At 40.7% G+C, this 26994-nt stretch overlaps 1 protein-coding gene across 3 annotated transcripts; it reads right to left on the bottom strand.

Annotated features, from left to right (window-relative positions):
- Window positions 1-1382: 1382 nt before the first annotated feature.
- On the bottom strand, window positions 1383-23990 carry tnfaip8l1 (tumor necrosis factor, alpha-induced protein 8-like 1). 3 transcript variants are annotated; one of them, XM_049588359.1, is made up of 3 exons: window positions 23652-23990; window positions 6306-6585; window positions 1383-3851 (listed from the first exon to the last, which is right to left on the bottom strand). In XM_049588359.1, exons 2-3 carry the CDS (start codon window positions 6575-6577, stop codon window positions 3563-3565), a joined length of 561 nt encoding a protein of 186 aa, XP_049444316.1. In that variant the 5' UTR covers window positions 6578-6585; window positions 23652-23990; the 3' UTR covers window positions 1383-3562. The 3 variants fall into 3 exon arrangements, with proteins under 3 accessions (XP_049444316.1, XP_049444317.1, XP_049444315.1); XM_049588360.1 differs by having other exon boundaries at window positions 6306-6595; window positions 23663-23989; XM_049588358.1 differs by having other exon boundaries at window positions 6306-6595; window positions 23652-23988.
- Between the last annotated feature and the right edge of the window lie 3004 nt (window positions 23991-26994).

Genomic DNA, 26994 nt, shown 5'->3' with positions numbered 1-26994 from the left:
CTTCAGGGAGTGCAGTTAGTTACAGTGTGGGCTCCATGCTTACTGCGACAGCTTAACAGACCGTCACAAAGGGGCGGGGCTTAGTGGAAAGTCAATTAGTTTGTTTGTGTTACTGTGTGAGACCGGCATCTCCTGTGTTCAGCAAGCCAAAATTCCTGTCTTTGACAATGGAGTCTGGTGGCTTTAACGAGAGCATAGATGGGGAACTGATGCTGGCTTGCTCTGTCGCAACAGGCTGTGTAAGGAAGAGTATTCTCAATATAGCATACACTATATCTGATTGAGATTTCTCTTAGGTCTATATCCATTCACATCTCTCTCCATGCCACTCCCACCACTTCCTCCAGTCAGCTGAGTATGGGTGCACCCTCTCCTCTCCTACCCTCTCTTTTACACTTCTCATGTGCACATGTAAATAAATATTCTCTTAGAACGAGTCTCTCCTGATTGAACTGTTTTGCTGCCAACCATGTCCACAACAGTAGATTGCTTAGCTTCTGTGACAGTTCTCCGGCCTGCTTCTCCAAACTGGGGTCAAGCTGACAGACATCTACACCGACTATGGAAAAGTACCCTGCACAACCCCACTTCAACAAATCCAAACTACCCCTTTAACTTCTTACACAACTACCTTAAAATAGAAGCCATTCAGAGATGAATCATTAAAGTTGATGTCAGGCGTTTTTTTGCTTTCTTTGACATCAGTTAAGTCAAGTAAGAAGAGGAGGAAGTACACAGAAAGACAATGAGACGTGACTGTACTCACATCCCAGTTTAGTCATAACATCGCTCTCTGAACTCGAGGGTGCATTCACACACACACAAAAAAAAACATTATGCATGACCATTAGCTGATAATTGGGCACACTTGGTACTGCGGTAGCCTTTCAAGTGTGCTGCAGGGAGGATCTGCAGACGTGCTACGGGCCAAATTATCATTGCAAAGTCTGAAAAGCAGCAAAGTCGATGATAGGTTAAACTCAAACCGAATCCAGCCTGAGTGCTACTCATGCTACACTTGAAATTAAACTGCAGCTGAGTGTTTACAATTCCAAAAACAGAAGCAAGAAGTCTTCCACCGCACTAATTTCCTGTTCTACCTTTGACCGTGGCGTGGGCCTGCAGAAAGTGGAAAAAAATGACCCTAAGTTGAATTGTTTGTCAGTGGGATGGGTTTGTGTTAGCTTTCATCGCTTCCCAACAATGCTGGGAGCAGGAGGAGAGGGATTTGGCTGGCTAAATCCAGGTCAGACATAGTCAGATTACCCCCTGATCTGGCCTGGAAAATTCCAACATACTAATGGGAAGATGCTTAGTGCTTGATTGAGGGAGAGAAAAAAAAGACAAGACATTTATTCTTTTAAAAAAGTATTATATTTGTCGTGTGTGGATACAATACAGACACAAAAACAATCATATGTACACAAGTGAAAATAAAAACATTTCACAATTCACAATAGTAAAAATGCAACTTGATAAGTATGCTTAGTTTGAGGGCTTCAGTGAAATAAGTGGGGCGGCTGCAGAGGTTTGTGGCCATTTCTACTTAGTGTGTCATGGGTTTTAAACTGAGGGAGATTTAAACCAACCCTGAGATGTGGAGGGACTGAAGAAAATGGCATCCAGAGACAATTAAAGTCAACTGTTGTGGGAGACTTAGGAACGAGGATTTACCTCAAAGCCTCCCAAATGATGCAGTCAGAGTCAAATGGGTCCAACAAACCAGGGTACACTCAGGGAAGTCATCTAAGAATTGAAAAGGCGAAACCACAACAGCCACCATCTTTGTATTCATTATCACCTTTACGGGTGTTGCAATTATCAAGTGCATGTAGTGTTTCTTGAAAAGGTTCCTCTGGAAAAAAAAGACTGTATTTTGAGTAACATCAGTCTTCGTTTCTTTGGCAGAGCTGCTGTGGATGAAGTTAAAGTTTCAGCAATCCTATCTGGAAAAAGCACAGCGCTTATTACACGGCTCAATTTCCAATTCTCTCACAGGTACGCACACAAACACGCTCACACACACACACTCACACACAGAATACAAAATGAGGCCGCAGCACAAAACAATCTCCCAGACAGGCTCAGTGATACAAAAACACATAGACAGAGAGGGAAAGACAGCTATTATGTGAGGTTCGGGAGGGATAGTAGTAACTATTCATATTCTCCTTTATAAGAAAGAAACACAACAACATCTTTCACTCCATTAAAGGACTTGCGTTGCGCAAAGAGAGATGGTTATCTCCATCACATTACATGAGGCTGCACTGGTGAAATGGAGTGGCTGCTCGATGGAGGCAGGCTCTGGGCCATTATACCACCCCAGAGTGGGGAGCTGTAATTGCAGTGGCAGAGTACAATCAGGTACTGTGTTTGTCTCTGCTCTAATCTCTATACCCTGCCTGGCCCTTTTCATAGACACGGAGCTGCAGTTTTTCGTCCAGCCTTTCATCTGAATGCTCATGGGGAGTCTTTTTAGTTCAAATCTGTCAGAATTCAAACCACAGTTTTAGTGCTTTTTGGATAAACCTGAGGCAACGCCGATAAATCTGAAACACAGCTGACCCCGGGCTCAAACATCCATTATGACGAGTAGTTCCGACTGTGATCGCTCTTTAGTCCTCTCCGACAAAATGCCAGAGCAACCTTTAAGGATAGTGTCACATTGTGCTGCCCCTGCTGCGATTATGACATTTATAGATACAAAAGTTGCATGTTTTCTGAGCAGATGAGCGTGCAGTCAGCAAACACGTTCGACAATACACAGCACACATTCCTTCATGTTTACGGCCCCCGATGACCCAAATACTTCATCTTTGTTGTGGTGGCTATAAACCAGACTATTAAAAACAAAACTGGGTTTATAGGTGCCTTCGAAACAAAAAGGCCTGGCCTCTCCTCAAAGTGGAGTTCAGTGCATGATGGTGAAATGCAGGCTAAGCAGGATTACTTGACTGCTGTGCTTCACATGGTTTCATTATTGCGGGAAAGTACAGTACAGCGCTTGTTCTGGATTGAGTGCAATACTACTTTTAGAAAAAATAAACAAAAAGAAAAAAAATCACGTCTTTATGTCCTTGGGTATTTGGAAAAGAGAAAAATTCACTTTCTTTCCTCTCTTGGTGCTCCCCAAACCATTTTGGTCCATTAAAAGCTCCTTACAGAGATATGACTGAAGGCCTGTGCCTGATTCATGTCTTTTTGATTTAGTAGGAGAGCAAACATCGTGCCCTTGAAATGAAGTTAGAAATGTGTTTTTTAAGGCACAGTTGTCAAGGCTCCTATCCCTGAATATACTGATAAGAGCATGAAGTTTTACATTCATTTAACAAGAACATCTGCTGGTTTTTGTTTGCTGTGGAATAACAAAAAGTCAGACTGGAGAACAAACACACTTTGGACTAACTAGCCGAGATAATTTCAGTGTTACAGTAACGGCTGAAAGGCACGCACAAACACAAAGCATTCATGATTGTCACCTTAAAAAAAAAAATATCTTGCAGGATTGCATGAGGGGTGACTGGAGGTAAAAGGTGCCCGATAAGAAGGCCAGGGGAGGTCAGAGGTTCCCTTCGTCAAGCATCTTGTTCACCCCGTTGCAGATCCTCTGCAGGTGGCCGCGATAAACCTCCGTGGGCCCGTAGAGAGCCGCAAGGAAGTCGCAGTCGGCAAAGTGATTGAACACGTGGTTGACTCGCGAGTGGCTCTTGGCTGTCAGGTGGCGTTTGATGGCCTGGTGTAGCAGCTCACGGCAATCATTCAAAATGGCGCTCATGACGCGGCGGTCAAAGGTGAACTCGATCTGGTGGAAACTGACTGCCGTCATGGCCAGAGTGTGGACTTTCTTCCTGTGAGACGAGAGGAGAGAGGAGAAGCTGTCAGTTTCTAATTCTGACTGGAGCAGCAGAAGGAAGTAAAAATAGAAACTGCTGTCTTATGATTTTCTTTAGAAAAGTTCCACAACTCCCCCTCTATCAGTTATAGTGTTGTCCTTCGCAGCGATGCATCTCCATGCTAATATAATCACCATTCTCCATACTGTGCACTTATGTCAGCTTCACATGCCTCCGAGCTGAGTTTCACTATTTTAGTGGAAAATATATAAACTGATGTAAAAGTCAATTTCCTTAATTTGCTTCCATCAGCACACAAAAATGTACTTGAACTGCAGTTCTCCACATTTGAAGCGCTCAACCAGAACCGGCCTGTTGTTGTTTCTCAAGGTTTGTCACCTTCTGATACACAATACAACAATATTTAAATATATGGAAGGACGAGACAGAGGTTCTTTTTTCAGACATTGTGGAAAACACTTATTTGCTCTCCGTCTGAGTATTAGAGAAGATTGATACTGTTCATGTCTAGACACTGCACAGAAATGCAGGGAGGATTGATAACACGTCATCTGTCAGGAAAATAGTTCCAGCATCAGGGTTTTTCCTGGCGGAGGTAGTAACATCCTGATCATGTGCACACACATGCATGTGCACTGTGGCTTCAGCTGGCTTTTTCAAAAAGCGATGTATTTAAGGATTTGTGATAATTATATTTGAAACTGCGTGAGAGAGAAGTTATATTTTTTCCAATAAAAATTCCCTCCAAATTATGCAAAAGAATAAGTGCTCTAATACAACCAAGAGGAGACTATTGATGTGTGAAGTGATTTTGGGGGCACTGCACAGTATAAGAGTGATGTTAATGAATGTTTTTATGGTAGGATATCTCTTTTTGGTGTTTTCTCTTTATAGACGATCCCTCAGTCGTCTCATAGTCGGCTGCACATGGAGAACAACGTTACTTGTCCAGCTCAGAGGACGGCTCGTTTTGATCAAAATTAGGTTTTCACTCATGTACTTTACTATGATTGGAAAGAGATGTTACTTGTGTTTTAACAACATTTTGCTTATGAGTTATTGATCCAAGACATTTGAATCTGTGAAAATCGTTCCAACTGTATCACTGACTGTCGTTTGCAACAGTTTGTAAGTGCCAGCTGGCGATACAGAACTATATTAAAACATTGAATGACAGGAAAAAGGAGACACATAATGACCTCACTGGCTTTCTTTTGCGTTTATAGGACTGGTACCAGCTTTGTGGTCCGGCCAAAACACAGACGGCTCTTTTTTTATCCTCTTTGGCAATTTTGGCAGCACCTTTCCCAATGCGCTGTGCTGATTACGATACAGTGCCACAATGCCCACAATAATGCTGCAAGTACAGTTGACAGAAATCTATCTCTGCATGCAACTTCCTTCACAATCACAGATTGTCATTTTGCTGTTTGTGTACAGATAAAACAAATAAAGAAAGCTATGGTGTTGGTAGGTGTATTTCTGAACTTTGGACAAAGCCTGGCTGGCTGTTGCTTCCAGTCTTTATGTTATGCAAAGCTATTCGGCTCTTGAATCTTGTGCTGTACTAAAAGAAGTATTTCCCAACTGGTAAGACAGTCTTTTAATAAAGCTTGGCTGTCTGTTAAGTAGAAAGATGCAAATACTTGTGAAGTTGGTGCTACATGACCAGAGAAAACAGAAGAAAAATACTGTGGCATTCGCTTTTTCTTAGGAGGTAGAAAACCTATAACGACTAGAATGCACTGCACCACTGGACCAATAAATGCTTCTGCTGGTAGGTGACGTAATGCAAAACCGTCCATTTGACAAAATAGAGGCCAGGTGGAAACAAATTATATCGTATTACAGTTAAAAAGTAAGCTAAAACATGTTTCTGAAAACATGAGGCGAGAAATAGGCAACTCTGTATTAGAATCTTGGTTTACATTTGATCAGCACTCCTCACTTCCCACTCCCTGTTCACAAACCCCACTAAAGCTAAACAAGGCACTAAAATGTGTTTCTGAAAACATTTTAAGCAAGACATAGGAAGTGCAGTGACATAATCTTTGTTGATATTCAATCAGCACTGCCTGGTTTTATGGTATGATTGAAGTTTGGTCTGAAATTGAGAGAGAGGCTCTTAATCTACCTCTATACTCATTGTGTCAGCGGTGGCGGCATGGGTGGTGGGCAATACAAAAATGCAGGAAGTACAGCCTGTACTTGGGGCAACAGCCCAAGAGCCAGAGAAACTTAGCTGGCCGATGTAAAACGTGTTACCCGGTGGAGTTTCTCTGGGAGGGGAGCAAGGAGTTCTCAGCACTGGTTAGACTGAGGGAAGTTTACTACAGTTCATTTACACATACTACCCACAGTGTTATGATACAAAGCTGGTTGAAAACTCAACATGGTGTTGATTTACTCATCTAACTCTTAGAAAGAAAGTGCATTTCTTCCCATTACCTGAAGTTCTCCACCAGAATCAGCTCCTCGCCGTTGAACTGGTTGTTTCTGTAGAGCACCCCCAGCTTCACCACCATCTTGATCAAGTTTTTGATGATCTTCTGGGACTCTTTGCGGTTGCGGGTGTACTCCTTGGTGACGCGGTACAGCTCGTCAAGCACCTCGCTGCTGGTGTCGTCGATGAAGAGGTTGGCCACGCTCTTGGTGGCCATCTTGCTCATCAGCTTCTTCTGTGCCTGCAGGGCTAAACTCTTAGTGCTGAAGGAGTCCATGGTCAGGTCTGAGTCACGCTTAGAGAATGAGAGAAAGAAGGAAACAGTTTAGTTAAATGTTTATGTATGTGATAACAGTGGACATTTTTTGCTTCCTTTCTCTAATAGTGACTGGAAACATGTTTACTTCCCTAGATTTTAGTTGATAGGAAACAGTTTCTTCGACTGGAGCTCAGCCTCTCATCACAAAAGCAAGAAGGGCCAAACACAACACACTGGCAGCCTGCAATGTGTGAGGTTATTGCTAATAACATCTACACTAACACTGTTTAAACTGCAGGGCCAAGAACTGTCCCCTTTATCTGATAATGAGCCGTGGCAGCTGTCAAATTAGCCCCAGCAACCCTCTGGCTCGCAGCCTACAAGGTAGTTAGAGAAGAATGTGTCATTATGCGTGCAGGAGTAAAGTCAGTTACAGCACGACCACGCAAAGCAGACAATGTAATCTGGATGTCTCATCTTGCTGAATGCATGCGGAGAACAAGGTGCGCGCGCGTGTGTGAAGGTGAACAGGAGACAGACAGTGCCAACTCATTCACCTCACGCATGTTGCTTGATTTATGTATGATGTTGTTTCTGAGTGTGTGCTTGTGTGCCAAAGCAGAGTGCCTCAGTGAAAGGCTGCCCCCATGATGGAGGCTCATGAATAGCGGGGGTCACGGGGGCCGCCGGCTTTCACACCCCCTCCAATCTCTCCTATCAAATGAGGCAGGTCCACAGCACGCCTCATCATTTCAGCAGCCGCGTCTCAATGCGTCCTGTGGGTCACTTCTTGAGGTCCGTGCATTCGGTTTTTGAAAAGTAAAATTAATCTATTTTCCTTTATACTCCCTATCTAACCTTCACGGATCTTCATGGATAACCTGGGATTGCACGAGAGTAAACAGGCAACAAAAAGCTGTTTTCCAAAGCTGCCCTCGGATGCCAGCATGGGCCAGATGAATGAGGGCGAAGAGGAGGAGGGAGGGGAGTTTCATTTTGATAAGACATGGCCACCGTTTTCCAAAATTTATTCTCGCACAGTTATACAAAAAGAACCAAAAACTAATTAGTTTTTATCATGAAACAACTCCCTAGACTTAATTTAAGGGATCTTAAAATAGGGCTGCTACTGCCAATTATTTTAATTAGCAGCGATTATAAAATGTCAGAAAATGCCTGTTAGAATTTCCCAGAGCCCAAGGTGATTTCTTCAAATTGCTTCTTTGTTCAACAAATAGTTCAAAACCCAAAGACAGTTATTTTACAGTGATTCAAAGAAAGAAAAAAAGAGCAACTCTTCATATTTGAGAAACTGCAGCCACAGACTGTTTGGCATTTGTGCCTTATAATTGACTCAGACAACTGATAATAATAATAATAATAATAATAAGCAACATTTTTCAGATCTTCTATCAATCAGCAAATCAATTAACTGTTTCAGTTAAACCTAAGGTAATGATGATGATGATTCCTGATCAATGTTCTCTGTGGAAAAAATGTAAGCCCACACAGGTTTTCAGCTCCAACGCAGCTGTTTAATCATCTCTGTGCCTTAACGGTGTAGACGAAACGAAAAAACATTTGTACAGCAGTCGTTTTCATTTAGCTTTCCTTAAGTCAATGCTGTGCTAAGCCTGCCAACATGGTGCTAATGTTATTATACCAGGATATTTACCCTCAGTGACGGACATGCTGCTTAGTTGGGAAGTGATGGCAGTCATGTGTAGAGTGTCAAATACATGGCACGCCTGAAACTTAAGCCCGTGTGGTGTAGAAAGATGTTTCAGCACATTACTGGTGTTTCCACCCTGACTTGAAAGGATCATTTTACAGACATTACAGCAGCACTGTTGTCATCTTTCTTTGCGAAATGATGCCACGATTCGGACCATTTCTTCCTCTCTGCCATGACTCCTTGCTGCAAATTTCTATCAGCATGGATGCATGAGTTTGACGTCACTGTTTTGCCTATCTGTGCGAAAAAAAAGCACTTTTAGTGGACGTATTTTGACGTTGTTTGACGCTGTCTGAGTGCCCTATTATTTAATATAGTGCGCACTCACGGGCTGCAGGCAGGTCAGCCCTAGCTTCATACTGGAGAAATGTCAAATATCGAACATCCTATCACTCATTTAGACAAAAGTAGATCGGAAAATAAGGCCCAGTTTGAAAAAAACATTAGTTCCCCTTTAAGTTGGTTGCCATGTGGCAAAGAAGCATGCTCCTTGAACAAAACAACGGATTTTCTCCAACTGTAAATGATACATGCTTTCTTGTCACTTTTAGACCCTTTCTTTATTTAGGCAAGGTATTAGAGGGCTAACATTTACATATGAGAAGTTTTCATTTCAAAGTTTAAATTCTTTTGTCAAATGAAAAAAGGGAGGTTTGAGATAACTTGGTCTGCATCGAAGGATTACTGTCATCATTGATTAACCTTATCTATTCACGTTTTTGTCACTGAAATGTCAGAAATGAGTGGAAAATGTCAGCTTTAGTTTCCTTTAGATTAGTACGCGACATCTACAAATGTCTTGTTTTGTTTGACCAACAGTCCAAAACCCTAGGACATTCACTTCACTATAATTTCAAAGACAAAAACAACACATCCTCCACCAAGCAGTGGCACAGTGCTGTCTGCTGTAATAATTACATTTTTTCTGCAGCGAGGAGGCGTGGCCACTGTTTGGTGTGTTCTTGGCGTTACAGAAGCTAAAACAGCAACTGTATTTGAAGTTTTTGCTTGTTAAAATGACTGAAATGATTATCAAAATAGTTGATGAACTCTTTTCCACTCTTTGTACAAAACATGTTTAAATTCCTTAAAAGTAAGCCATCAAACAAAGTATGGTTCTACTATCTGTACTAAAACTAAAGTGTTGAATCAGCACCAGTATTGAAACATTTTCAACAACACCCAGCCCTGTTGTGTTGCATCTTAGGCAAATAAGTCAAACACTTTTTCACCTCGGGGGAATAAAACAGTCAGATCTTATGAATACAACTCCCTGTCACTGATGTGCTAAACGCAGCCTAATAGGTGACTGTCAGTGAAAACAAAATAATTATTTAAGCAAAGTATCCCATTCACGTCACAATAGGGGTTTAATCTCCTCCACATGAAAGTAACCCTAAAGCTTAACTGAAAATCTGCATGATTGGTAAATTGCCTTTTCCACACGCTCGAGAATAATAAAAATCCAAAGCAGGAGATTTTCTATTAGCACAGGAGACAAAATGAACGGTGACACATCCCTGCTGCGTGACTTGTGATTTTTACTGTTGGTACTAGAAGGCAGTGCGTCTGCTGCTACAGTGTGCGACTTTCATTCCCCCCCCCTCTCTCTCTCCCTCTCTCTCTGCAATGCCTCTCCAAGAATATCAATAAGACTCCTTGGAGAGAGTGTCAGCAGGATGCTTCCCAGGGAGGAGACACATGAGGAGAGGGAAAGCAAAGACAGAGGCAGAGAGATGGAGGGGGGGAAAAGGGTGGGGGTGTGTTATATATCAATCCTGAAACATCGGGGGAAATGTAGGTGTTGAATGAGAGGTCATTTATATTCCGTCTCATGCTGAATGTAGTTTTACTCCCTCTCTCTTTGCAGGTGCTGGACGTTTAATCGGGCCTCTGGCTGTGCTGATCAAGGATCACTGGCAGATCCCCATCGACCGTTTCACCAGGATTGTAACTCCAAACTTGCCAGGCTGCACTTGTTAACAGAAAATCCTGCTCTGATGCAATGTGTGTGAAATGGATAACAAGGAGAGAGACACCAATGATCAGACTGAAAAACCAAAAGAGAAAAAAGAAACTGGAGAGCATTATGCGAGCAGCGATTGAAAACAATCACTTAGTCCTGCTGTCACCCTCTAATCACAACGGTGAGCCTCAAGAGGACAATCGCTTATCGCAACACTTAGAGTAAGTCTGCATTTGCCTCTCTCTGCGCCCTTGTTGATAGACGTTTAAGAGTTTAGAAAAGTGCGACTGGATAATGGGCACATTAGGAAAAGCAACCTCTTCCTCAGATTGGAGGGTGGTTTCATATTGCTCATTAAATTCCACTCTCGTCGGGGAGCGGAGCCAATCGCAACTCTGTGTAGCCTGCCGCCAAACAACAGAAGAATGAGAAACGGAGGAGTGTTTTATCTTTCATGCCCATGAATACAAACACTTTAACGTGGTGGCACTTGGGATTGTCTGTCTGAGGTTTCACTCAAAGATGAAGAGTGACATAACAGACCCCTGGCACTATTATCTTAAGGATGGAGGGAGATCCTCACTTTCCTTTTCCATTTCCCCCAAATGAGAAAACTAAAGGCCTCATGAAAAAACAACCTCAGGGGACGAGTGCTTGGAGTGATGAAAAGGTTTTCGATCAAGGAATTCTTTTTTTTTTTGGGTGACTTTGCGGCATGAGAGTGGTTAGTGCCAGATCTAAATGGCCTGTGAAGTCCAGTGCCCAGAGGACGGCCTGGCCAACACTGACACAGCGTCTCCATCGTATTTATAGAGGCAAAATCTTAACGGATTTAAGGCAGAACAAGACATGACAGCAGCAAAAACTGCTGAGTGCTGTTGCAAAATACACAAGCCACAGCCTTCGCTGCATGCAGAAAAAACGCACAAACAAACAACCCGTGTACACATAAACATTATTGATAGGTCTGGTTTGAGCAGCTGAGACTGAAATGAAAAACAAAGACAGATTGCAGCAGCTAACAGCTCCCCAGCATAATTACAGCATTTAGACAAGCTACAGAATCATCAACTCGCGTAGAACAAGCCAGCGTACATTCACTCACAAAGACATGCAGGCAAAAGCTCAGCAAACATGACTCATGGAAATGAAACCAGACCCTACACGGCGTTGGATGGATGTCTCGTGACAGCGAGGGAGCCTGGGTAATGCACCCGGGGACTTTCACACCCTCTTTCAGGTGCAGACAGCCTTGTCAGCTCTGTGTGACAGGCTGACTGAGGCATCGAGGTAAAAAGAAGCTGTGATGATGAAGAAATAACCTAACTGTCCTCTCTTCAGTCCTTGGAGGATTACTGAAGCTGGGTCACCTGAAGCCACATAGGCCCTTTATTATCTGGCTTTAATTTGCTTTAGAGTTTCAGGGCAGGTAAAGCTGGGGACACTTCAGCCAACAGCTTTATTCATTTGGGGGAAGGGGAACGAGTGGGATGACAACTCGCACTGGCTGTCGTTTTCATTTGGCATTTTCACAACGTGGCCATTGTGGAGACCTTTGAGACTGAAGCAGTGAACAAGGGCTGTAAAGAATGACTTCTACATCTTGATTTAACTTTGAAGCACTGTCTAACTTATTCAAGCGTCCAGGTATAGACCGTACTACAATGTAAATTACTGCTGATTGCTAGCAATTTTCATAGGACTGAAACTACTGATGACTTTCATTATCAGTTAATCTGTTGGCTTGGCTCTAGCGATGGCTATGATGGTCTGTTGGTCAGTCTGTCCACCACTTCAGTCCAAACTGAAATGTGTCAACAACTTCTGGACTGACTGCCATGAAATTTGACGCAGACACTCATGCTCCCCTTACAATGAATCTCAATCACTCTGGTGATCCTTTGACTTAGCTAGCGACATCCACAAGACAAAATTACTTTGGTTTATACCTGCAAATGTAATGTCATTCTCATCATCCTCAGCTTTGTGTTATGTGTTTAGTACTAATATGTAGGGGTGAGAATCACAAGTTTCATCATGATACGATATGATATTGTATGTTTGGACATGACACGATATTTGCTGATATCACAAAATGCGCCACAATACCATTTTGATTTGACTCAATTCAGGAGCCTGCGATTAATATCAAATACTATCACCTTTGCTTCTTGCTATTCTTTGCCTGACGCTAGGCTTCTCGCACTGTTTTAATATTTAGGAGGAAGGCATGCTTGGACAGAAATGGTGATTGAGGTGTGCCATGGGAATTTCAAAATAAAGGTGTATCCGAAATACGACAATATGCATTGATGTTTTTACTTGGCACAGATGATTTTGAATCGTTGATCATGAATTGATATGGCAATCTATATCAATGCATCATTACACTGTACTAATAGGTACAATTGTGGCAACATGGTGCAGTGGTTAGCATTGTCACCTCACAACAAGAGGGTTGGGGGTACTACAACTTCCATCCACAAAGACATGCAGGCTAGGTTAACTGGTGACTCTAAATTGGCTGTAGGTGTAAATGTGAGCGTGAATGGTTGTCCGTCTCTGTGTGTCAGCCCTGTGATAGTCTGGTGACCTGTCCAGGGTGTACCCCACCTGGGATAGGCTCCAGCCCCCCCACGACCCTTTACAGGATAAGCGGTTATGGAAAAATTAATGAAGGATGAATAATTAGTAAATGTTAGCATGCTAACACACACATGGCCCCTGCCTGGCCAGCCTTCACAAGTGGGGCAGCAGCTCAAGCTCACTTTGTGCTTGTGGAGAGGAGCAAACAATGCAACACATCATTGAAGCTTGCCCTCTACAAAGACTTGAAGGAGGCTTAGTCACCCTCCATACAGCAGATCAGACGGCAACTGTTTGGCTGAAGGACTTTGCATTCGCTAAATAAAACAACTGCTATATATCAGCATGTTAGCATTATCACTGTGAGCATGTTAGTATTTAACTCAAAACACGAGTGAGCCAAAGTACAGCATCACTAAGCTTTATGGCTGAAGCAAAAATCCCCTATGGCCAAAATAGCATTTTCCCAATAGACCACCAGTATAAAAGATAGTCTCTAAAACTGTTGTCAGGACACCTCAAACTGCAAACAAGTTAAATTATGACTCCTTGTGTTATTATGGATTTTTGATCCATGGAGGTTTTACAAAACTTTCCTTGAGCCAAACAAAGGGATTTTAAAATTTGTGTCAAAACAATGTAAAATCTATGGGCAAAGTAGGGACTCGTGGGCAGGGGCCAGCAGGTGAAACACTACTAAGCATACTCAGTGGGTTGCATACCTGGATGTAAACCCTGAAGCTAGAAACTTTTTGATCAAATGCACAAGGCCAGCAATTCTCATTGGAATGAATAGATGCCATCTTGGGGTCCAGTATCCATATGTGACAATACATCCATGCTGTAAACTAGGGCTACTCAACTTGCTTTGCCTGTTGGCCACTTTTGTAATTTGACAGAAGGCTAGTCGCAGTGTACACAGGGGCATTTCTAGGATTTGAGGACATTCAGGACTTAGCCCTTAGCTCTGTTTTTTCTTGTGCAATACTGTAACCTTTAATCTTGAATCCTTGAACCAACTCAAGGAGGAAAAATTACTTTGGCTTAACTGCTCACAACTCACACTTGAATTTCAAACTGCCATTAGGGCTCATGAGTAGACATTGCTTCTTTTATGTGCTCATTAGCCAAAAAAGTAGTTTTAGCCTTTAAAATGCCAGATATAAGTGTGAGAAAATGTTCTCACACAGTGTTATGACAATTTCAAAGAGCTCAAGAAAACAACTCCAAATTGCTTGTTTTATCCAACTAACACCCCCAAACCCAAAATATGGAAATTACAGTGATATTAGACAGAGAAAAGCTGAAAATCTTCACATAAGAGAAGCTGGGAACAGGAAGTGTTTGACTGAACTCACTGTAGTATTTGTTGCTACTGGATAGTACATAATCGCTCCACACATGCTGCTTGACATGAACATTTCCTGCCTTGTGGTTGCAGATATTTAGAGTAAATCCAACATGATGCAAGCGTAGCATCGGCTTTCCAAAAGGGGCATTGAGCAGGATCCAGGATGCAGCCTCTGAATCGACTGCACTCACTTGTCACTCAAACTAAAGCTGAGGTGTGACAGGTGAGAAAGAGCCAGAAATTGGATACACCTGTAGCTCCCGCCCACTCTAATGTATGCCATCATGCCTCATGAGGAAGAAGAGTCCACAGCACCCAAAATATCAACACTCTAATACCTGCTGCCAATCTAGACAGCTTGGTGGGTGCTGATAACAGCCAGCATAAAGAGAAAACCAGTAAAGAATGTGTTTCTACACCGCCTGGCCATCACAAGTTGCTAAAAAAGCGTTGGCAGAGACTGCAGAACTTTCCATGACACTTCGTCTTGAGTGATTGGTTGATGGCAGCAGAAAATGTCACGACTTTCCTATTCTTCAGGGATGAGTGGTCACATGGAGTGGGGCACTGTGACCCTGACAGAGACGAGTCCATCAGCAGAGAAAATCTCCAGCGCTATAGGATGGAACCGATTACTGAAAACAGCTTTGCATTTGTAGGCATTTACTGCTCTCTGACTGTCTGAACAGACATAAATAATACCAGAATCATGCACCAAGCAACACAAAACAACCCCGATGATCTGCCCTCAACATAATGTGTGTCTATGATTACTGCTGATAGTTGACTGTAACATTTTCTCTGCTCTGTGCCCAACACATCATGGCCTTGTTCAGCCTGCAGGTCTAAATCTGTGTTTTGGCATATCCAGATAGATTTTTACAAAGTCTGGACAGTAAAAAACATTAAATGTGATTGTTGCTAATCAGATCCACCTAATTTGGAGGTGGTTTGAAATGCAATTCAATTCTATAGATACATCTCAGTCCAGACTAATGTCAAAAATGTTGATTTATTGATACACCTCAATTTTGAAAATTTGAAACAGCTTCAATAGCCATTTTCTGTAGTACAGATACACTGGTACCATCCACACTTTCTCGCTTTTTCTTACTGTTAATATTTACTACAGTCATTCTGCAAGACAGGCAAGTTGTTGTTGTGTTACAGCCTTGTTAAAAATTTAAAATTTTATGCCCTTAACATCAAAATTTTTCCAGTGGTATCAAAATGGCATCAAATATTAATACATTTTTTAAGATATTTTATCAAAGTTTGAAATTCCAGTATTGTGACAACACTAGCTTAGATACTCTGGCCACTCAAATCAGATTTCAAAGTGCCTTTTGTGTCATTTGCCAAGCAACAAATCAGAGCAATGTCAGATCCAGAGTGATGGGAAGTGCTGAGCAGAATCCATGCTGCTGCTAGCAGAGCAGTATGGAGGAACAGGAAGAAGTTCTGCACAGCAACTTGACAGTGCGATTTTTTGGAGGGCAAATAATGGACCCCAAGCTATGTAGTTAACTGGGTGTTTCTCAGAGTCAAGGAAGGATCCTTGAATGGCTGAATTCCAAGGATGCTACGTCATCAAATCCCACTTAAGGACATTCCCAATGTCAAGGTTCCTTCAAATTCTACTCAGGACAGAGTCCTTCATTCAGAGAATTTTCAAGGATGCATTTGTGTATCCTCAGCAGTTAAAAAGTACTCACAATTCTTTGGACACGATTTACTGGAAGTGAAGGTGGGGCCTCTACAATGAAACTGTGCCAGTTTTTAATCATACAAGCATAAAAAAAAATACTGAAAGTAACTTCATAATTTATGCTTTCCAATGAGTCCACTGCCAAATAATGAGATTTTTAAAAAACTGTGATTAAAATAAAAATAAAAGTCTTTAAATTAATCATTCACAGCAGTGATGGAGCGCCAGGTGCCACAAGTGTTTCATTCAGCCTACCGGTTTGTTTATATAGTATAGTATAATCCTGAAATATATTCTCCCTAAAAGTCACGTGACCTTGAAAATACCACTTACATTTGTTCAAATAATACAACAACATCAGAGAGTGCCAACATTATCACAGTACCCTGAAACCCCTGAGTCCTCAGAGGGACTGTTCAGATGTGGGCTCACCAAATGCTAGAGAGGACTCTTGCCTTGCCTCTGTAGGATCCTTACTTGGAGGGACTCGTCCTACCAAAGAAAGATCCCTGACTCCGAGAAACACCAACTGACGCCTACATCATTACCACAGCAACCCATGCAGATAGGCTGACAATGTCTGGACACACCAATCTGATCCCATCATTTGCAAATAGTTCAGACAGTCTGTCTTAAGGATCTTATTTGAGACGTTGATCTGATTTGCCTGCAGTCTGAACGTAGCTTGTGCCAACATCCAGGCACTTCATTAATATTTTCCAGGTGTATGAAATGCAAAAAAGATTCTTGAGCTCAGTCCTTCACATTTTCAAAAGCATAAACCTTGTCAACTGGTACGTCCCCATTTTGAGTCCGGCTGATGACCTTTACCATATGTCCTCCTCCCTCCACCCCTCCCCAGCTCCTCTCACCTGCTGTTTCCTGCTGCTGTCGGCTGTTCAATAAATGCAAAATACTAAAAATAGAATAATTTCAATGCAGGTAAAACTGGTAAAAACTGAACAACATGAGCAGTGCAAAGAGAATCAATTTGGGGCTGCAGCTAACAATTATTTTCTCTACTGATTAATCTGCTGATTATTTTTCATGTAATCACTTAATTGTTTGGTCTATGACATGGCAGAAAATACTGAAATACGTCCAGTTCAAACGCCATAAAATTCTGTATCTTTATCATAATCCAGGTCGACCAGTATGTCGACCTGTCAATTAATTCATTAATAAACTCATAATGTCAGATCTAAATGAATGACATGCACACTCTGAAGAGGACCTTAAAAAAGAGATGAACCAGTATGGAAACATTAACAGCAATAGCAGCCTTTAATGCTGTAGAAATGCTATACAATAAGAACTACCAATGTGACATTTGTTGATTTAAGTATTTCCTCGATTAATCCTTTGTCAGAGAACAGCAAACACAATTTCCCAGAGCCCAGGGTGATGTCTTTAATACGCTTGTTTTATCAGAGCGACAGCCCCAAACCAAAAGATATTCCGTTTACTATCACATAAGACAAAAGGAAAGCAGCAAATCCTAACATCTAAGAAGCTGGAGCTAGTTATTTTTTGGCATGTTTGCCTGAAACATGGCTTAAAGAATTAATAATCTTAAAAAGGATTATTTTTCTGTATCATTTCAGCTCTAATATAAAGACTTTCTTATACAATAGAGCAGAGCAGTCAGTCAACACCGTAGCAACAAAAATCAAACATGATAACAGTCATAAAGGTAGTGTTTATTGCAGAGCTGCTGAACTGGATTGGAAAATGTTGTACTTTGTACACACTCTGAACATATTGTATTTGCTTTGCTGCCTTTTGGAAAAACTCCCACGATTTAAGGGTGAATAAAAAACAGCAAATGTGTGAAGTCTGCAGAACCACTATCCTATCTTTTATAAAGCCAGTCTGAATAAAAGCTTCCTCACCACTGCACAAAATAACAAGAAAACTGTGGACGCTGGAGAGAAAGTTTGAAAACAGCTTCTTGATCATGACCGAAACTTACGGATGTCATTAAAATCGGATTCTTATTGGGAAAATCTTAAAACAGAAAACTTGTTCTCCCCAGCTGCATGATATAATCCGTCTCCACTTTGAGAAACAATAGACAGCCCTGGTTGTTACATAAGGTACATCCGTGCTTTGTGTTCAGAGAGGACAAGTAACCACTCAAATGAGCTGTGCTACTGGAACCACTCCACTGTTAGGGAATCAACAGCAGGATTTCAGGACAAGTGAACGCTGCAATTTCATCTTTCATCAAGTTTTGTAGTGTTTGTCTCACTCTTCTCTTGAGATGTTGCATAACAGAGGAGGTGCTGACTGCTAATAAGAGAGCCAGTGCTGTACGTTAACAGTTCTATATGGCAGGCGTGTGTGTCTGTGTAATGGCCTCTTTGCACCCTCAACTAGTTCAGCTGCTCTGACATGAGAGCCATGATTACATCCAAACAGATACACATATGTGAACATACTACGAGCATGCTGTGGATGAAGTGGGGCTTTGTGCGATGGTTATGTGCTGTCACTTTCTCCTCCTCCTCCCACACAGTCATCATCTGTGAAGACTTGTGCAGATCTGCTGAGAAAGGAGGCAATCAGTGCCTTTCACTGCGACACTATGCCCCATCCTAGCCTTTTTTAACAGTTTTCTCAGATCTGCCAGAGCCGGCTGAACAATTAATAATTAACACATCGGCATATAATGGATCGGGGATTAATAATTCAGCCTGCCGATTTGGACTAAAATAGACCACAGGCTAGGAGGAGTCTGCCGCGGTGCAACAGGTTGGGGCAGAGAGGAGGGACGTGGGATAAAGGGTGGACTGAAAGCACATACAGTAAGAGACAGCGACTGTGAGCTGATGGCGTTAATTTAGGAACATCAGTCAGTGTTGCGCATGTATAATAAGGCTGGGAATACAGTGGCTGCTGCGCTGCCCCAGGGCCAACACAACACTCACTGACAACATTTGTTCTGGCATTAAAATTCAGAAGCTGCTAGTTATTTTATGGTTACAACTAAGCTGATTTGGAATTACATGTGTGCCCAAAAAAAGGACAGATTAAAAAAAGAATAAAGAATAAGAAAAAAGAACAGTCTACAATCACGTGATTTCACTTTGGCTGCCATGTTCAAGTTTTAATTACATATTATTCGCTATATAATTAGCATCTTAACAGCACTGCACGTAATACGAGACATAATCAAGGTGCTAACTGGTGCTTGAGCTATGACTGATGTCTGGCCCTATGACATTTTAATTAAGGCCACCATAAGAGCAGGGCATATTATGAGTAATTTTCTTCACCTCAAGCCTCAAGAGAGCATAATTTGTTAACTCAGTATGTCAATGGAGTGGCAAATATCAGAGTGCTTGGCTAGGAACAGCAGGGAGTGAGATCAGTGAAAACAGAGGGGGACCAATATGAGAGGACATGACTGTGACTAATAGATGACTCAAGTGGGATCTCAAATTGAGTCCGGTCTATTGGCAGACATCACCATCCCTCACTCTCTCCATTTCAAACAATGCCGTGATATTTGCAGGTCATGCGGCTCTGCTCTTTCAAACAAGGCCACATGCTCCGAGTGTTTCGGGTTTCCAGGGAAACTGGAGGCCACCTGCGTGCTCGGCTGAACTTTGCAGCCCAGTAAAAGCAGGTCAAACACCTCTCTGGTCTTGTCGGTGAGTTGCCATAGATTCTCCTCAGCAGGAACAACAGTGTCTCTGGCATTACTGCTGCAATTTCAAGCTCTGCCTTTAATAACACTGCATGGGGGCTGTCTGGCAACGTGAGTGTATTGTCCTGTTCTAAAAGACACTTGGAGGAGGGGATGTGCACGGATACAGTTACACTGAAATATACATAGGCGAGTCTCCCCGGCATTTGCTTAATCCTCCTATTGACTGGCAATTATCATATATCATTATTATTATTTCTTGTCTTTCAGAATCACATTGTGCTGAAACAATAATAAAGCTGTTGTGAAGCACAAAGCTATGATTAATGATGAAAAGCAAATACTCATTAAAACCAGCCATGGATGAAATCTAAAACAAAAGGACTTTCATTGTACTTGTACTATACTGTATTTCATTTTCACTTTATTTGCCTTCCAAGGCAACGGACATCAATTTGATTATTTTAGGGCTGTAACTAAACATTATTTTCATTATCGATTATCATATTAATTAACTGATTAATCTTTTATATCACAAAATGTCAGAAAAGCCCATCACGATTCATTCCCTCAACTTTAGTTTGTGCCTTAGAATTGCTTGTCTTGTCCGAACAACAGTCCAAAAACAAAATGTATTCAATTTAGAATAACGTAACTGCTTCTTTTGAAGGGGTCATGTGCCAAAAAGGCCGGGAACCACTGGTTTAACCAATAAAATGTCAGAAAACAATGCAAAAAAAGCTTATCACAATTTCAAAGAGGCAAAGGAGATACCTTAAAAATCACCAATTATCTAATTAACAGCCAAAACCACAAAGATATGCAAAGTACACTTATATAAAAGGGAGAAAAGATGCAAATCCTGACAACTGAGAAGCCATTTTTGCCTGGAAAATTACCTGAACAGTTAATCGATCATGAAAATAATTGATTAAATTTACTGCCAAACTACAAACAGATTAATCAACTAATCATCTGTGTCAGTGGTTCTCAAAAGGTGTGCCGTGTTGCCAGTCCAGGTGCGCGGTGGGACTTGGTGATAACACTCACATTATTATTGCAATATTCAACTGGGCTTATACAAAAAGTTTTGAATGAACTTTCAGCTGACTGTATCAGTATGTTGGGCGCACCCATTTCCTAATAAAGAGACAAATGCTAGCTACAAAATGTAATTTAATTAAAAAAAAAAAACCAAAACTTTCACAAGGAACCTATTTGTCGCTGTTTGCATGTGGGAATTATAAGTGTGTGACTCATCAAAAGCCCTGATTGGCAGCCAGTGTGAGGGATTTAAAAGGAGAAAGCTGTGAGCGGGACAATGGATCACTTTATCAAATGGAGCAAATTACAGCAAAGGACCAACGAAGACAACCTACCACCGAAAGAAAAGACAGTAGACAGTATCACAAAAGCTACCTGTCTCATTTTTTCTTATTCATTGTCTTATGTCGTGATAACACATGTTACACAAGCTATTGTGCACAGATGTAAATACAGGTGTGCCCTGGCTCGCCCTTTGGTGTGCCTTGGGCACAAAAGGTTTGAAAACCACTGATCTAGGTTATTTAGTCTGTATCTTAACATATATTGGCTGATAATTATACAGAAGATGTATAAAAAAAATAGTTTAATACGAAAATAGTAAGTCCTGCAGGTATTCTGTGAGAATGATTTGGCCCTGCCTCAGCTCAATGGTTGTCAGCCACTGCTCGCAACAACAAAGACACAAAGGACGCCTCGGCAACTAAAACAGAGTAGGTCGAAGAAACGCCAAATCATTTCACCACTGATACAGCTAATGCAAGGAGAGAGGCAACTCCAAGTCCTGATCCAAGGCCATAATTCATTTGACATGTCTGTTGCGGCTGTGCATGATAATGTTCACTGCTACCTGCCAGAATCCCAGCTGCACAGTGAAGCTATTCATCCACACTCAAACCTTGTTCTGGAGCGAGGCTTTACAATGTAAACACAGCAATGTGTTACAAAACATATCAGTGTTTGCACAACATATGTCTTCACCCTCTTCAGTCTCGGTCTGGATACGCAGTCGATTACACTGAAACTACAAAGAGGCTTGTTAGGTTTAAAGCAGCAGGGATGAAAGCATTCTCTCTATATCTTTCTTTTTTCTTGTTCTTCCAAATTCTCTCAATTTGTTGGATGGTAAATCGTGTACACTCACCATGCACACTCTCTCAAATGTTAAACATAGGGTTCTTGGAAAATATTTCTCAATTATCTTATCGGCAGTATACACATATTAGTGCTGTAATTTCTAATTTTGATACAATACCTTTGAAAATATCGATATTCAATACCACTTTTGAAACCAGGAAGGAAAATTGACATTGAGGACAAACAAGTCAATTTTGTTATTAAAAGGTAAATGTAAGGCAATAACATGATGACTTGTCTTGGTTGTCTTGTCTTGGTTAGTAGCAAAAAAGTGCAGAATAAGACACGCAAAAGAAAGCTGGTACCGGTGCATCAACATTGGTGACAAGTATCGAAACCATTTCAAATCAATATTTTTGACAACTCTAACGCATATTCTCTGTATAGTGCTCTACAGGTTGTTTTATCTTTTATCCAGTTTCTACAAAACATGGACAATACATACACAGGATATGGAACAATAAGTGTGCCGACCAAAGCATGAGCAAAAATTTAAATCAAAGTGTCTTGTGAAATTCAGCAAAGGTGGTCCAAAGTTAGGGCTTGGCGATATGTCCTGACAATTATATCATGATATTTTTGGGCTATATCTCAATACACGTCATTTATGTTGATCTTTTTTAACCTTCTCAAAAGCATGTCAGAAAATATAATAACACAATGAGATTTTTGATTAATAATCATCAATATAACTACTAAGTGGGTTAAGACAAGCGTTAAAACAAACAGGAAAGTCTGGTAAGTTGATGCTTTTACATCACTGATGCAGCCTTTAAAATGAGGGAAAAACACCAGTTCTGCCACATCACGATACAACGATATCTAAACTCTAAGACGATATATAGTCTCATATCTCAATAATGGTGTGATATCTTCATATTGCCCAGCCCTATCCAAAGCCCTGCAAAAGTCTAAAATAAAAAAATTAAATGATATTAATGCAAGATATCCGATAAGGGTGGGAATCACCAGACATTACACAATACTATATCATCACAATATTTAAGTTGTGATAGAATATTATTGTGATTTTCACTGTTTTGCAATATGTTGAGTACTGCCATGACATATATTGTGATTTATTGCCTTTTTTTTCCAACAGAAAATTGTGTCCCCACTGTAAAACTTTGTCAACATCTGTCCCCAGTCTGTTCATCTCACTACAATCACTTTCATTGCCGCAAAATATATCTCATGGACTGGAAAGGCAATTAATTTTTATTATTCTAGTAGGCTACCAAAGATTTAATTACTATTTGCAATATTAATAATTTATTTAATAAAAAAAAATCAATGCTTGGTCAGCCATTCTGCAGTGTTTTTCATTACCCATCAATAAATTATAAACCCTATTATTAATCTTGGTTGTCATGCACATGATTACCTTCAATGTATTGTTTAATTCATGAACTGAGTCACAGTGCCTCATTGTCTTCCATTAATATGCTGGTAGCTGCTAATAAATAGCATTAAAATTCTATTTATAGACTAAGAAAACTGTCAACAGTCAATATCTCATCAATTAATTAATTTCCTGAACAAAATAACCACAATGCCATAAAAACCTGAGGCCATTTTTGTTATTGCTAGCTTAATTATCAGAATGCTATATTTGACTCACTTCCAGACCGTGACCGTTACTTCCGCTAACTCTGTAGTAAAAATACAGACAGACAAAGACAGACAAGTGACCCAGCAAACACAGCTGAGGTTTATTAAGTTCATATCAGTGCTCTGACCGTGAAAAATCTGCGCTACACTGACAACAATAAACATTTTAACGGCCTGTTAGGCTGGGTGTGATCTGACCACAGGCCTCTGATAATAGGTAACCGTTGGTGTTTGCTGATGACATGTTTCATTACAAACCGCTCGACCGTTAAGATGACCGGTAACCGACAACATGGACTCACCTTCCTCTCACCTCAGGGGCGGCCACAGCCAGCAACAAGACGACAAGTTAACGTGAACCAAATCTTTAAGTCTCCATCCTGGCAGCAGCAGCAGCTGGGAAAAGTCTCTTCACAGCATGTTTGTGTTTGTTCGCTTGTTTTGTTGGGAGCTCCGCGATAAAGGCAACACGTCCTCGCCTCGCAGCCACTTCTTGTTCTGTAACCGTGTACCAGGGCACAGATGTGTAAATTATTGAGAGAGTTGTTTTCTTCTCCTTCGGCTGCTGCTGTGAGATCGGTTACAAGAGTTAGTTGTAATCCGAGTCCTCCTCCTCCTCGTAAAAAAAAAAGTTTCAAACTTGAGGGGGACCTGGAAATGGACAGATTGATGTGGGCTCGGGCCAATGGAGGAGCATGAGGGGGGAGTGGACCAGCCCAATCAGGCCCGAAGAAAGGACCATTTACAGCCAGCACATTCCCTGCCCCCCCTGTCGGGTTTCCAGTAATTATCCCGGTCCAGTCCCCCAGTCCCAAGGCTGAAAAGTTCCCAGAGGAAATGGTGTTTAGGGAACAATGAGCAGGAACTGTGGGGAGCAGTTTTTATGTCATGGACTACATGATATATGTGCTTGTTAAGTTACACAGTCAGGAAACAAACTTTTATTTCAGTTACATCACTATTTTCTTCCAAAAAATGTGCATTTAATAGTTTCACGACTAGTTAGTAATGAGCACACACACACACACACACACACACACACACACACACACACAGATTTTGTCAGCGGATGTTTTTAGGATACAGGAAGTTTTTCGTCATCTGTCTAATGAGGAAACAGGAATTCCCGAGGTTAAAATAACCATCATGCATTGTTATTCCAACGCTGAGGTAATGCTATACACACAGTGCTGATACCATACACAGCACATTTTAGCCACAAGCCTCGGGTTGTACCTCAGTGTTATTAATGTGAGCGGTATTTATTCTACCCCGTGAACTATACCTATAAATATTTATATCTTGTACTGTAAGTGTAGTATTATGCTGCTGCAAGTCATCATTTTTCCAGTGCCCTACTGGAGACACCTGCAGTGGGGAGGCTGATCCAGCGCGCCCTCTAGTGGTATAGTGTGATTAGTGGGGGAAGACGATAGAGAATCATTGGTAGAGGAAGGAAATGTTCTTTATTTTAATTGAGAACATCATAAATACAAACAAACAAGGCACATTCTCAAGTTTTTCCTCTTATTCACCGAATAGCTTCTATATCAGATTGAGGAAGATCAAAATCATAGAAATAAAGCACAACAAAAGGTGTGAACTGAGGCTGCAATGCCTCAGCTCACTGGGGGCTCTGGGAGAGAGTTCAGTTTCCTGGCAGCTTGGTGGATGAACAACAACGTCAACAAAAACAAAACAGGGCTATCTCAAATTAACTTAAGCATATCTAGTAATGAAAACAACTTTAGAGCTGTCTTGTCTTCAACAAGTCTCAGAAATGTGCAAAGTTTAAGTACCGTAAAGCTTCAGTCAATAGCCCAGGCTATTATTTGCTCACTCACTGATATCAACAGGCCTATATTAGGGACAGGCATCTATATGGGACAGGCCTTTAATTCCTTTCACACAAAACTGTTGCTCAGCAAAGATCGGGAAATATAATCAAACTGTTTGTTTAAACCAGAATGAATAATACTTGTATAAAAATCAGGCTTCAGATAATATATTAATTATGAATCATTCATTTGATCTAACTCTGACAGACAGCGCATCAGAGAGAGAGTGAGTGTGGGCACTCAAGGATTATGGCACCCAGCATATTGATACGACACCACTTTATCCTGTTAAGACAATCCTAACAACTTGGATACATTTTTATGAAAAAGCCTTTTGATTATTTTGATCTGAGGATCCCTAAAGACTAGAGGAATATGAATAAATTACAGGGTAACACAGAAATGGACACATATTTTCAGGTAGCCAACAACCTGGTTTTATACATCCGAAGAACTTCTATAAAAAAGAATGAACTGCTTGGCAACCAGACCAGGCGTCTAATTAAACAGGCATTTATTTGTCAAAATGTGCAGTAAAAGGCTAATTAAAGCGATTAGGTGTTTAACTGGGACTATAGGCTTTTAATTGAAGTTTTATGGTAAGTCAAAATCAGCCTGCCTTTATTCAAAATATAAAGACAACTGCAGAAATATAGATTTTATTGTTTTCAATACATTAACAACATGAAATTAATTAGATTTGTAATTAGGCTACATGATTAATGTGTAATTGTTAAATAGTGTCTGTCTTATTAGAATAGGTTTCATTCCACAATGGTAGTTCTCTTTTGTAATATACGTATTTCAGTGGGTGATAGTATTATGTTTAGGGCTGCAACAAACAATTATTTTCATCATTAATTTGACAGTTATTTTCTTGATTAATCAATATGGTTTGGTCTGTAAAACGTGAGAAAATTGTGTTCAGATTGCTTGTTTTGTCTTGACCAACAGTTGCAATAAAATATCAGTTTACTATGACATAGAAATAAAAGCAGATTGTTTTTTCTTGAAAAGTCAGGGTTATTAATCAGCATAAAAAATTGCAGATTAATTCTCTGTGGATTGACTAACTGATTTATTGAGCAATTACTTTATCTCTAATTATACCACATTTATTTTGTGAATAATTTAAACTGGCACTTATGATAGCTGGTAGTTGCGTACCCTTTGAACGTCACATTTATATTACTACAATTTCTGCATGAATGAGGACATGTTATAGGCTGGATTTTGTTGAGATTAAACTCACCATTACTCAGATAATCCAGCTCTGCAGGTGACCATCATTTTAAGGAGGCTAGCACAGGTCTGTGCATATTTTATTCAACCTTTATTTGACCAGGAAATCCAATTGAGATTTAAAATCTCTTTTACAAGAGAGACCTGGACAAGGTAGCAGCCAATTGAAACACCTTTAAAATGCAACAAATATGACATATGATACAAAAATCCTGAATAAAACAACAACTATTCAAACATAGTGGGCTCTCAAGAAAAACAAGCACATGTCTCTCTCACCAAATACTTTATGATGCCCTTAAATTCATTGATGGATATAAGTGTTTCTAAAGTCTTCCTCTGCACAAGGCATATTTATAACACAATATGGACAATTTAATTACACTCAGATGTCAATTTTTGGACCTGAATCAATCAAAAACACCACTAAACACCCATATGTAGTGGTTTTCAATTGAAACAGTGGTTGGGGTGTATTTACTCTTTAATTTTTGATGTACATTATCGTTGGTATTAAAACAAATAAATAGTGTAATGGTAAACTTGTACCTTCGTGAAGACATTG

The sequence above is a fragment of the Epinephelus fuscoguttatus genome, linkage group LG10 (genome assembly GCF_011397635.1).
Source record: "Epinephelus fuscoguttatus linkage group LG10, E.fuscoguttatus.final_Chr_v1".
NCBI lineage: Eukaryota > Metazoa > Chordata > Actinopteri > Perciformes > Serranidae > Epinephelus > Epinephelus fuscoguttatus.
Note: the sequence above shows the minus strand (reverse complement) of the source record. Positions and strands in the feature narration are given on the sequence as shown.